Below are 14,026 nucleotides of genomic sequence, written 5' to 3'. Positions count from 1 at the left end.
ACAATTGCCTGCAATTTCCAAAAGAACAGCAGCTCTTCCATAGGGAGGAAGGTTGGGGAAACTTCTCTCTTGCTAACTTCATTCACAACAGTATCTTTGTAGGACTTCAATACATCTGCAACAGTGGTGGGTTTCAAAATTTTTTACTACCGGTTCTGTGGGTGTGGCTTGGTGGGCATAGCATGGGTTGGTGGGCATGGCAGGGGAAGGATACTGTAAAATCAACATTTCCACCCCTCTCCACGGTTACTGCAAAATCCCCATTTCTTCTCGATCAGCTGGGACTTGGGAGGCAGAGAATAGATGGGGGCAGGGCCAGTCAGAATTTTTACTACCGGTTCTCCAAACTACTAAAAATTTCCATTACTGGTTCTCCAGAACTGGCCTGAACCTGTTGAAACCCACCTCTGATCTGCAAGTTATTCAAGGCTGAAGGAAAATGGGAAGTACTGCTGTTAGTACAAACATGCATACTTTAAAGATTATAGTTTGGAAAGAGACTGAAATCTGGGATAGCTTGTTCAGGCCCATCAAGTATCTTTGTCAACCCATTAAATAATGTAGGATTTATCAACCTTTCATTCAGTAATATATAGGAAGCAAATCCAGATACTGTATAGGAAAGGAAGCATCATATTCCTCTGATAATTTGAACTCTTGGCAAAAACTGCATTTTTTTTTCTGGGCTTGGCCTTTGAAAAGAACATCCAGCCAAGGTTTTTGAAACAAGCAATGCACACTTCAGCATTTCCTGTAATACAAGAAACTTGGGAATCACACTTCCAGGGTTGTGTAACTTTGCATCTTAAAGATGGTAATGTATCACAGATCAAACTAAAATGCATTTAAAACAGTTTTCAGATTTAGCTCTGCTTAAGTTTGCTGCGTATGCAAACTAATCTTGTATCAGTTACAGAACTTGTACATTTTTAAGGTACTACAATATAAATAAATTTGTTGTCATTGTACATGTATACACAATATACACTTACAATATTATTTTTGTAAAAAAAAATTGCTTTTATAAACTAAATTCCTCAGAAAGAGGAGGAAAATATATTCCAGTTGTCAGTAGAAATGAGAAACCTAATTTTTCAAAGTAGTTCCACAAGTACAGAGGACACGATGTGGAGAGTAAATGAATTTTATGCGATTACCTAAAATCAGGGCAAGCCATAATTGCAAGAATTGCAATACATCTGCCTTATAAACAGCTCCTTAATGTTGTGAAGGGTGTTATGTCTCCTTCTTGGCAGCAGTTGACTTGTTGATACAGAGGAGCCTCCCAAATCAATGAGCAATCAACAATAGCCTGTTGTTTTGCATGAGGAGAGAGTGACTATGCATCAGGCACCTGGGATAATTATCCCCATGTTATATAACAGACCCAGGAGACATATTAAGCCATGACGAAAAGAGGGTTAGTTTCTTCCAGCCCATGCAGGACAGCAATAGGCGGTGGAGAATAATGCTAAAATACCTGTGGGCTCTCTAAACTGGGCATGTAGCCAAGTGAACTGGAAAAACATTCAACCTCAGAACACAGCTGCTCTTTGATTACAAATAAACCCAGAAATAAATTCTTTGTCTCATGTTTCAAATGTACTGATGAGGGTTTGGCACTGAGGAAGTTAGTGCTGCTTTGCTTACTTACCCTGAGATATGTACACTAAGCATAAATTGCCTAGAGCATATATAGAATAATTTGGCACCTTTTGGATGAGCTTAGATTTCCTTCATGTGGGCTTTCCAGAAGTAACAGCCACTTGTACTGTCATCACAAATCATTTACAGAACATATTGCATTCTATATTATTTCTCTGTGATTCTAAGTCCCCTCTATGATTCAAGTGCAGTGCAAATGTGCTGTGAAGATCAAAATGATTTAACTTGATGAACATGCAATAAAAGCACAAGTAAGGCAATCAATATTAAGTGTACATTTGGGGGGAAAGCTTTAACAATGTCTTAACTGAAAATAAATAGAAAAGAATTTCATATTAGTGAATAACAAATTGTTACATAAACTTAGTAACTGAGTTGACGGTTCATACCAAGCCAAACTAATTCATTTGGGCTTATGTTAGCAAGTGTGAAACCAATTCCATAGCTTTCTCAAAGCAAAAATCCATTTGAAAATGTTTCAACTACTTTAGTTAAAATGACAATTATTGGACACAAAATTTATAAAAATATGCATTGTAAGAAGAAAAATATGAGTTTTCTTTTTCGTAATATATATTAACCAGTGGGAAAGGTGAGTTAGACATCTTAAAGCATATTGCACAATGTATAATCTATGAAAATTTTGGTTATGGGTAGAAATTAAAAAATGTAGACCAACATTCACTGGATCTCTTCAGCCCTTTTCAACCTGATGCTATTTGCTATTTCTAAAATACTAGATTGTTATTGGTATTTTAACTCTTAATTCCTAACTCCATATTAGTTTTCAGAGGAAAGTAGGTATATTACACAATCTTTGGAAAAATGAGATTATCAGTTTTTGTAAAACAGCAGCAAACATTTCCTTTAAAATGTGGAAGTTGTTTAGTTTGGTGTTAATGTGCAATTAACACAATAGAACAGTTTGTCTCATATGTACAGAACATGACAGGAAAAGTTCAGTATGAGATGATTATAATTATTTTGTTGCTAGGGATACTGTTTGGGAGGTAAAATGTGGTTTGGGTTTGTCTGTTACTGCCACATTTGGATAGAAATCTGCAGGAATGCCAATATAACTAGAGTGATAAGGAATGCATATACTCCTCTTGGTATATACTCATATACTCCAAGACATTATGTCAAGACATTAGAAATGTTTATTTCTTATGTTCAGGAAGATGGCAAAAAAATTTACAGTATAAAGCAATTTTTCAATTCCTGGCGTTTTATATTTGTAGGGTTTAAAAAACATCCCATAAAATGTTGCCAGCACTAATGTCATGATTTTATAAAAGATTGTTGGATTTTGTTCTCTTTATACTGCTATACCAAAATGATATTTTGGTACCAATTTAGGAAGGCTGTGTTAGATAAATACATTGCATAAATTAAGTCTATTAAAGTCTATTGAACATGACTGCTATATGGAACTACCATTGTTGTAGGTACTATTCAGTTACTGCTTTCAAAACCAGTTTGTAGACAGTTCCAAAACATGTTCTAGGAAAAAAGGATGTTAGATTAGCAAACTTTTGTCTGATTAAGAAGTATTCCTACAGAATGATTTCTAAGGTTTCATTTTTTGAAAAAACATAGCAAAAAACAGCGATCTGTTCTTCCTGACTAATGCAACTACCGATGTGTAGTATAAAATTACTTATTGGGGTTACTTATATTAGTTTTGTAAATAATACTTTAAAATTTATTCACAGGAAATACGTAGATGTGTGTATAATGGGGAAGAAAACTGTAGGTCCCAGAAGATCATATGTACGGTGAATATATATATATTTTTTACTTATGATCCAGGAATATTTAAGATGTACCTCAAAACCAACATTATGCTGCACTTGTAGATATGAACTATATACTGTATATCTTAAACCACCAGATGACTTGATAATGCATTTTCTCAAACAACAATCTGCTACATTCTCACTTACTGTTTCCTAGTATGATTCGATTGCTTATTTGTACCCTATCTATCATTAAATGTTGTACCTTATGATTCTTGACGAATGTGTCTTTTCTTTTTATGTACAGAGAACATATGCACCAAAGGCAAATTCCTTGTGTGTCTAATCACACTTGGCCAATAAAGAATTCATTCTTTTTCGTTTTCTTTCTTTCTTTCTTCTTTCTCTTTCTTTCTCTATCATTTTGTATTGTAGAAAAAGCATAGACTTTGTGTCTACAAATATAGCAATTAACATAGAGTATAATTATGGTCTATTAGGAAATAGAATCAAATCTCACAAAGTATCAGTATGTCTTATCATCTTAGAGATTAGTTTGTGTTTCTCTCCAGTACTGCTTTCTTGAATTACTGAGCGAAGTGGTATATATATAAAATGGCTGGATATGGCTCTAAAGTCCATAATAGCACAGGTATGCACCAAAAGACCAGCATGTGAAACTGCTCTGATGCAAATGAAATTCTATTCATCCCAATTGTCCATTTCCATTCATTAGCTATATATAAATCATGGTAGCTAGTAATGTTCTATCTAGATTTTTTTCCAGATCTGAAATTAAACTCAATGTCACCAAGCAATTTCATGTAATGCAATTCAAATCATAAAGTTAGTGTGGGATTTTGATCACTGATGAAGAAATATTAAAACAAATAACATCAGGTTTCTTTTCTATTTCTACCTAATTCATAAATGGAAAATATTCTTCCAAAAGTAAGACATTTGGGATCTACTTATTTGTCCTGGTTTTTCCATGGTAGTAAGCAAGATGGAAAGAATAGTCTAGTGAAAAGGTGCAGTTCTGGCTTCTACAGTATTGCTGTTTTCACTGTACAGCTGCATATAAACAGATACCTGCTCCTGACAGTATATCTGTTAAGCATAACTTTGTATCTACATTACTCTGTATTAATGTTCAGAATTCCGTGACCAAATGTAAATAAACAAAACAAACATTTTTCATTGTGATGTTTCTGCTCTATTTTTTCCCAAAGAAAATGAAACACAAGGAATTATCAGAAAAAAAGGCATTATATTTGGGTTTACACCATATTTCAAACCGATTTTGGTTTCAAATAATCAAATCTGAAAGTCTATTTTATAACAGTAAATGACCCAGACAACCGTAATTCAAGAAAAAGGAAAAGGGGAAAAGAAAAAGAAATGTCCATCACACTTAATATAGAAACCAAGGGTTGGTCTCTTCCACAGGAACACTCCGAGGAATGTTAGTTTCAGTTGTTTTGAGTTTCTTCCCCTTCCCTTTGGTGTTGTGACTAACAAAAAGTCCATTGTTTGGTTAAAGCAAAGCAACAGTCTTTTTTTTTTTCCTGCAGTCTTACAGCAGCAAATTTCGTCTTACCAGTAGGAAACACACATGCAGACGCACACACACACATACTCAGACATTGTACAGTAGCCTGTGCCGCCTTCAAGAGAGCGAAACACAGACACTTAGTTCTTTTAAGTGGTCACTTGTTAGAATCATACTAACTTTTGGACTAAGGAAAGAAAATACTGCACAGGTCTTCCACATTAATGTTGCAAATTATCCATTTGCAATTAATTGATTTTCCCATTTGTTCAAAAAGCATCGCTGAAATCTGAAGGCACCTGAAGACAGCCCTGTTCTTTTGTATGTTTTGGTTTTGTCATTTTTAACTAGTGTGCTGGTCTGAAATTGCAAAGCCCCTGTCCTTTTGCACTGCAGCATACTAGTTGCAAGTTATGTAAAGACCAAGTACTGGAAAAGGAGAACTTCTTCAAGGAGTCTCAACTTATAGCTACACATTTGCCTTAAAATAAAACAAAAGGCAATGTCTGAAGGCCCCTCTTGCATAAACGCTGTATTTTTGGATAATGTTTTTGGAAGAAACTGGTCCTTTACCAGCTTCAAAAAGAAAACATTTATTACAGACTGTTGTAATCAAAATGCATCAGAGATGCATTCTATTGGCTAAAAGCAAAAACCGTAACAACCCATTCTTTGGGGAATTTATTTCAACTTCTCCATAGTACTACCTAAACGTATTGCCAGGGCTATCAAATGCCACAGGCTTTTGAGAAGACACCTGAAAAGAGGGGTGGGGAAAATACACTAATGAGACCAGGCGGGGGCGGGGGGCAGGGGCAGGAGAGGGATGTTAAACACTAGGACTCCTTGTTCTCACACGTTTATGAGTTTCTGATCAGAAAATAAAGCAGATCCGGAAAACTTTTAAGGTGACAACCAACCAAATAAACCATCACCAAAATCAGCAATAGGAAGATTTTTTTTTCTTTTCTCTCTATATAAATGATGACACTTTAAATCGTCCCTAACCAGTCAGAGGACAGAAGGGGCAATTTTAGCACAAAAAGAAGAAAAGCCTAAACATGTCTGCCCCCTTCTTGACAGATTTTAAATTATTCCCATAGTTACATCTGAAGAAAAAGATGAAACATTTTGGTTTTGGTTATATTTATCATTTTGTAGATCCTCTCTTCTGATGTTGTTTTAGCTGGGAGATGTATTGGCATAAGAGTTTGGAGAGTCTTGCTCATTTATGGTGTTCAGAAGCACACACACAGGTTGTCTGGAGAGGTGGTGGTGGTTGTGTTCTCCATGCTGTTCATCTGAAGCACTGAAAAGCCCTTCTTCCTCATCTCCATGGGGTGGACGGCCACTGCAACTATCACAGAAGTCCATGGATCCATCATCAATGAACCCATCTAACTCCTTGAGATCATTATCATGGTGGTCCTGGTTACAGATACAGATTTCAATGCCTGAATCTCCGGTAAACCTTCGGTGTCTGCCTGGTGTCTTGTCTTTAGCATCTGAAAAAGCGCTGTTTTGATCTAAGCTTTCTGAGTTGTAATCCTTAAGCAATTCTTCCTTGCACTCTGACTCCTTATCAGAAGTAGACACATGGTCAGCCGCATCTTCTAATTCCACTGTGCTGCTGGAATTCCTTGGCTCCCCACATGTTGCTTTGGTAGTTGATCGCTCAACTGTCGGACTGGAGGATTCAGAATGCCCGATGCTTGGAGAGGCAGTGATGTCTGTATTTCCATTATTGCTTTCTGCTCCTGACAGCGTGCCTCCCTGAGCTGGCTGCAGGTTTCTTGTATCTGGTGCTGTACTGCCATTGCCAGTTGGAATGCATTGCTGATGTAAGGCACTATATGGTGGGGGAGGGGTTGGAGGTCGATTCACCACTTCCTCATAGGGAGGTAGTAAATAATTTGGCAAAAATCCTAAATGGGGAGGTAGGGAGGACAAGTTACTTCCATATTTCTATATAGATGAAATCTAAATCACATTAAGACCCATTTTCTTCTATATAAGTACATTTATAGCTATTCTATTTTTTACAAAATCTTAATTTCTTACTTCATTTAAGAAGTAGCAATTGCTTATGCAGTAACATGCAGGCAATATTCAAACCCAGAAATTCATATAAGCAATTTAAGTGGCCTTTGATACAAGTGATGCTAAATTAATTATCTGGCCCATGACTAAACAAAATTCTGGAGAAGAAAAGGAAATATATAGATATCTTACCATCCATTATAAAATTAGAGATCCCTTTAACTATGGAAGTTCTCAGAAATAAATTTGACACGTAAGTACTTTCCCTTTACTTACTTTTTCTTTCCATATTTCCTTTTCTTACCCCTTACCATATTTAACAATGGTGTCCTGCAGATATTTTGGATTATAGTTCTCATAATCTGTCTATTATCTGGGATTTATAGTAACTGCACTGAGAAACAATGGGAATTCTCAGGTTGCCTGTTCTTGATTGACTAAATATATCTAAATTTTTTAGTAAAACAGACAGAAAAGTGGCATCAGACATTACCGTGTTTCTCCAAAAAGAAGGCCGCGTCTTATTTTCTTTTGACCTCCCCGCCACCACCCAAAAAAATTGCTAGGCCTTCTTTTTGGAGGGTTCCAATTATTGACTCACTTTGCAGCGGTGGCACCAATAGCCCCGCCCAGCAGGAGTCTGCTGCTGGCCCATTTCTTCTGTGGCCACTTGCCGCCACTCGCACACAGCACCCTGGCCTCCGTTTCGCCTTCAGATGCTTTCCGGAAAGCCCTCTGCAGCCAATAATAGAACTTATCAGCTGCAGATGCCTTCCGGCAGGCATCTAAAGCCAAAATGGAGGCCAGGGCGATGCGTGTGAATGGCAGCAAGCGGCCACAGAAGGCGAGGCAGGTGTTGCAGTGCACGAGGCCTGGTAAATAGGGCAGCTCCACCCCCCCATCCTCATCCTAGCTTATTTTTTACCTGTGTGCCTCACCCCACCCTCTGCACCCTGGGGTGGGCGGGGTCTTAATTAGGGCTAATTTTGTGGATGGGGCTTAATTTGATCGCTTACGCTCAAAAATGTGATAGTGCTTCTTTTCAAGGTGGGTCTTTTTTTGAAGAAACATGGTATTACAAATACTAATAACAAGAGATCTCAGATATCTAGCTCCTTTTGCCTTCTAGTGATATGTTGCAGTTCCTTTGTATTATAGCTCCATGACGGTGATGTTGTAGTAGTCACAGAGGAAAAAAAATATAAAATATAAAAACAGCTCAGCTTTTATTACTACTACTGATTTTGTTCAGACTAATCAGCAAATATGCCTCTTGTTCCTTTTTGCAGTAGAGTCTGGAAAATAACTCAAAAAGGAATATAGCGTTACCATGCTTGATACAAAGTTAGCTCATGGTTTTATCTTTGTGTTTCAGTCAGTCACCTATACAACTTAAATTTTGCCGATATCAATAAAGGTTAGCCAGCTTCAACTAGAACAGTCAAATTGCTAGAAAGGATAGGGCGCAGTCTCTCAGGATATTATAAACCTGCACTCTGTCCTCATCAACCAACCTTTCTGTACTATTCCTGCCACTTTGGGGGGGGGTCCCTGTTGTATTCATGTCCCCTCTCAATATAGCAATATTTTGGTCTTGGTCTTTGAAGACAGCTACTCCTTGCATGCAGTACATACGGAAATAAAATGGCAGGGTGGAGTAGTTGTGAGCTTCACGATAGGCAATCAAGTTAATTTCATGTTGCCTTTGTTGTGCCTGAAGTCTGTGTTTGGCGCGTCGGTGGTGGCAGACACAACAGCAACTCAAAATGATGATAATCGTCCATACTAGCCAGAACCCTGTGGAAAAAGAAAAAGGAGGAAGGGAAAGTAAATTTTATTCAGAGTATTTCTTCTTCAGAAGAAAAGCTTATCTATAACTACTGCATATGTGTGTAACCATTTGCAGCAGTCTGCATCTGTCAATAGACCAACTGTCAGGAGACATAAATAGAAGCAACATGCAGTGTTACTGGGTATTTTTACATATTTATTCCAGTCAACTGTAAATAAGAGTCATCACAAAGACTAAAAATGAAGATTTGAATGAAAGTGGCCTGTGGGAAGCTCCCATTTGATATCATGGAGGTCAAGTGAGAACTATTGCTTCTGACAGAAAAGAGAGCATACTTTAAGGCTGACTTCATGCCAGGTAAGATAAAAAAAATAAGTATGAATGGAAAAGAAAGATGAAATAACCAAGACATTAAATATATGGTTATTATAAAAAACATTGTACTTTAGTTTTGTTAAGAAATAACAAAGTATCCTTAAGGTAGGCTCATGATAAACAGCCAGAAATTTTGTTTTCCATTTGTAGAATTATAAAATGGAATTACCATAAAAAATCCCAATGTTTAACAGAGGGAAGGGGGAGGAATGGAGAATATCACAGAAGGATTATAGCTAATGTTGAAAAAGAAAACCAGCTGAGTGACTTTGGGCCAGTCATTTTCTCTCAACCCAACTCATTTTACAGGATTGTTGTTGTGGGGAAAATAGGAGGAGAAAGGAGCATAAGGTATATTTGCTGCCTTGATTGTAAATTGTAAAGTGTATGTATGTACTATGTATATTAGCATCCTTGTAGATTTGTTTTTTCCTTCTTATATAATGCCTGAACTTGAGACATGAGTTCCGGTAGATTCTGAGCAAAGAAAAGTACTTTACATTTTACATAAAATATAATTTAGGGAAAGAAGAGTTATATAATTTTAAGAAAAATGAGAACTGTAATCGAATTGGTACATACTACCATCTCTGGTGGCAATGCTCATTTAGTTACTCATTTAGGGCAAAGGTTTTGAGGAAATGTGGAAAATTACTCAGAAATCTGTGTTAATTAAATCAACTATATATTTTTTTTCATTGCAACTATAGCACAAAAAATAATGTAATTGTTTTCTGTTAATTGCAAGCTTTTCCATTGCAAAACCCTAAAATGTGAGTAATCTCTTCCTTTGGATCAATAATAGCTAGAATATGGAAAATAGTACCGGCTGAAAAAATTACATAAAAGCAAAGAATCTTAAAAAATTTGCTTTGGAAACCAAAACTAATTTTGGTTTCCAGTGCTTTAGTTTTTTTCAAAGAATATCTTCTAGTTGAACAGCTTCATCTAAAAATGTGCATTTCTGAGCAAACCATGGACTGTTTATATTCAGTATTTCTTAATAAAATATGGAGAGAAAGAGCACACTTAATTCATTGTCTTAAGGTATCACAGTACAGCAACATTTCCTTTTTGAAAGATAAGACAAATTAATGGGGAAAAAATACAATCAGAAGGCATATTTACATATCCTAAATTCAAGTTGAGGGTAGCTAACAGCACACAAGTTTCTTTCTTGTAATATCAGCTGGCTTTGTAATTTTTCTGAATTACAGTTGAAACTTTCATTGCCTCTTAGTGTAAGCTTTGTTGTATTGTGACTATGCTAACAATGTAGAAAATGGTGGGATCTCCCCACTGGTCTCCATCTTATATGATATGGCTACATATGGATTGGCAGAGCAAATAGAGCAGCTGCATTGGCTAAAGCAGGAAATTCACTTCTCACTGAGCCAGTGTGTCACTTCCAAACTGCAGACATGTCTGGGTTGTGTGCAGTTGCAATGCTGGCTATAGAGAGAGATTCCACACTTTTGTTTCCAAAAAATCTGCATGGGTGGTCAAGTGAAACACCCTGGTAGCTTCCAGTAAAGCAGAAGAGGATTCTGAAAGCACCTGATTCAGATGGTGTGAGTGTGTGTTGAAGTTGTGAGGGAATCAGCTGCTGATGGAGTGGTCATAAGCGGGACCACTCTTCCGTGCTTTATTCTCAATTCTCACATCGCCATCAGGTTTTGACGAATAGCTCACCTACCATTTTAGAACTTCCCCTCCCCATCCACATTAGAGAAAAGATAATGATTTTTCCCTTATTGGGAGGAAAATCCACCAGCCATTGCACATTATCTTGCCCTGCAGCAAATTATTAGAATACTCAGTAGTCTCATTACCAATGCAGTATATATAGCCCATTTATTTTGACACAAAAAATAATTCTAGTATACTTTAGATTATTCTATTAACTACTAGAAGAAAGCAGTAGTTTCTGTGGTGGCACCTTGGTTGCGCAGTGGCTAATACTGCCGACTGCCAGCATTTTGATCCTGACCGACACAAGGTTGACTCAGTCTTCCAACCTTCCGAGGTTGGTAAAATGAGGACCCAGATTGTTGGGGGTAATATGCTGACTCTGTAAACTGGTTTTCTGAGTGGTCAACTTGCCTTGAAGAAGGAAAGCGGCACTAAACTTCAATTTATTACCAGAAAGAAAAAAAATGTAGATGCTGTTAAAAAGGATGACATTTCAAAGCTTACCTTATCATTGGTAGGTATATGCATGTATCCACAAACACATAATGGAATTGAAACTAACTACTTATGATTGTGTGGTGGATGAAGAAGAGGAAGATTATGGCAACAAGAACCCACCCCCAGCTTTACTAGAATTGAGGTGTGTATGTCCTGCACAATATGAAATAAGAGAGCTGTTTATAAGCTGATACCTGCAAGCCACAAATAAATTGTATATTTAAGACCAGAAGAATATACAATTTCTAATAGAAATAGAAAGGTCTACTATGGCTACAAAACTGCCAATGTTTTATAGAAAGTCCTATATAGATACTAGTCCAGCTTTTTCATTTTTATAATGCAACTTCAGTAATTAGTAAGTAGAAGCAACATATACTTTCTTAAAAAGTTAAATTCTGTATACTAATATAATTGATATACTCAGATAATAGGACAGAAAAATTGTATTGCATTGTTTTGTACAACTTACAATACTGTAGCAATACTGTTACAAAAACAAAATGAAAAAGAAAAAGAAAATATAGAGAGTGGAAACAAGCTGGCAACATGAGATGAAATGCTATATGGGGAAGCAATAAAAACTGAAGCTTCATTCCCAGTTATTGAACAGTCAGTTTAATCCCTGTCTGAGTCTGCAATTTGTCTGATCACACCAATAATAGTTTCCAAATCTTTCTGTAGAATCATGGAATATATATTTGGGAAATATTAGACAAAGGGAGTGTTAATATTGCAGAAACCTGTAATACAAAAATGTGTGCTTCTAGACACTGCTAAACTCCCATCCCAGAAGTCTGAACCACCTTGGTGATTTATTTTATTATTTTTATTTATTATTAAATTTATTTGCCACCATCTCATATGTGAAGCAACATTGAGCAGCCTAACAGTCACACATACTAGGAGACATAGCAACACCTGGAAGGCTACAGATTCATCATCTCTGCTACAGACAATTGGAGACACATGTAACAGTGTCCACAGTTATCTTTTTGTTCATAGAAAGGTATTTCTTTATTAACAACTTTTAGAAACTCTGTCAATATTTTTCCTCAAAAGATTTTTCCCTGGTTGGCATATGAAGATTCTAACTACTCAAACATCTATTCTACAGCAACAGATAATAAAGAGTGAAACAGAAATATCTTTAAGCAGACAAAAAATGTTTCTCTGATGCAAAGAATCGAAGCAAAAAGTTCACTGAGAGAAGAGCCTTTTATCCTTTACTCAGAATGGAAAAACATGTTTTCTTTTTCACTGTTCAAGAACAGGAACAGAATAGTCTGCCCAAGAGTTCACAGTAAACTTGGATAGGTGCCACTGCCTTACTTAGCAGCAAGTCTCAGTACAGCCAAATCAACTGCATAACAAATAATTTCTTTACATTCCCCAAGAATCATGCCTTTGCCTTCCGATTACAGGTAGTCCTTGGCTTACAACAGTTCATTCAGTGACCATTCAAAGTTGCACCAGCACTGAAAAATGTGACTTATGACTGTTTTTCACAATTATGATCTTTGCAGCAGCCCCATGATCATGAGATCAAAATTCAGATATTTGGCAACTGGTTCATATTTATGACCGTTGCTGCATCCCAAAGTCATGTGATCATTTTTCCCCAACCTTCTGACAAACAAAGTCAATGGGGAAGCCAGATTCACTTAACAACTGGGTTACTAACTTATCAACTGCAGTGATTCACTTAACAACTGTGGCAAGGAAGGTCGTAAAATAGGGCAAAACTCACTTAACAAATGCCTCACTTAACAACAGAAATTTTGGGCTCAATTGCAGTTGTAAGCCGAGGACTACCTGTATCTTGGTCAAATCTAACTGATTAGCTGTGATAATGAATGAAGACCAAATGAAGAAAGGAGGCGAAACATTTTATGGTGAATTAAGTAACGTCCTGCTCCAAGTTTATCCTGCTCCTTTTTTTTTTTTTTGCCTTCACATCAGTCTTGACTCCTGGTGTCTGCCTGGATATAGTCCCTACCATTTTCTTGCCAAGATTTCAGAAGTTGCTTGCCACTGCCATCTTCCCAGGTCTAAGAGAATGTGACTGCCCCAAGGTCACCCAGTTGGCATCATGCCTAAGGTGGGATCAGACCACAAGTCTTCTTTTTTCTAACCTCCTGTTTTAACCACAACACCAAGTTGGCTTTCTGAAGTTTATCTTTAGATATTAGCTGTTAAGTTGCAAAGACTGAACTGAGTCTGAACTGAGATAAATGATTACCACTACACTCTTATCCTACAATGCTTACTGAAAGTTATTTACCAAACATACATAAACAATATATGTGCATAGACTTAATATAAAACAAGCTGAACAGAGCTTAAATTCTGTTTCACTCTTTTTAAAAAATGAAATTTTCATTTGAAACAATAGAAGGAAGATAGGTTATTAAAAATATTTTGGGAGAGAAGTAATATTAATGTGGACATCATGTATTTGTAATGGGCCAGGAAAGACAATCACCAGATTTCAGTAACACAACCTTTTGCACCAAAAACACTGCTGACTCATTAGAGAAAAACAGCTGTCTAGATAGAACAAGAATAAATCTGAAACATACACAATTCATCTATTGAATTGTGTAGGATTCAGATTAAATCCTAAAACAGTACCTCATTATCCTTGGAGAAAACTGTACAGAATCCCCACCA

The 14,026-nt window shown here is 36.7% G+C and overlaps 1 protein-coding gene and 1 long non-coding RNA gene across 3 annotated transcripts in view; one reads left to right on the top strand and one right to left on the bottom strand.

Annotated features, from left to right (window-relative positions):
- Positions 1 to 4,654: 4,654 nt before the first annotated feature.
- WBP1L (WW domain binding protein 1 like) overlaps positions 4,655 to 14,026 on the bottom strand; it is a 37,727-nt gene continuing 28,355 nt past the window's right edge. For both annotated transcript variants that reach the window (XM_034439972.3, XM_034439973.3), the window contains exons 3-4: positions 8,632 to 8,793; positions 4,655 to 6,881 (exon numbers count right to left, since the gene is read on the bottom strand). In XM_034439972.3, the coding sequence (XP_034295863.1) occupies positions 6,139 to 6,881; positions 8,632 to 8,793 (905 nt within the window). In that variant the 3' untranslated portion in view covers positions 4,655 to 6,138. The remainder of the gene's footprint in view (positions 6,882 to 8,631; positions 8,794 to 14,026) is intronic.
- Positions 9,062 to 14,026, top strand: part of LOC117678654 (uncharacterized) — a 75,729-nt gene continuing 70,764 nt past the window's right edge. The window contains exon 1 of the long non-coding RNA XR_004595084.3: positions 9,062 to 9,145. This is a non-coding gene — a long non-coding RNA (uncharacterized LOC117678654). The remainder of the gene's footprint in view (positions 9,146 to 14,026) is intronic.

Source organism: Pantherophis guttatus, chromosome 6 (genome assembly GCF_059756535.1).
Source record: "Pantherophis guttatus breed Tessera chromosome 6, ASM5975653v1, whole genome shotgun sequence".
Lineage (NCBI taxonomy): Eukaryota > Metazoa > Chordata > Lepidosauria > Squamata > Colubridae > Pantherophis > Pantherophis guttatus.
This window is presented reverse-complemented; position numbering and strand designations above follow the sequence as displayed.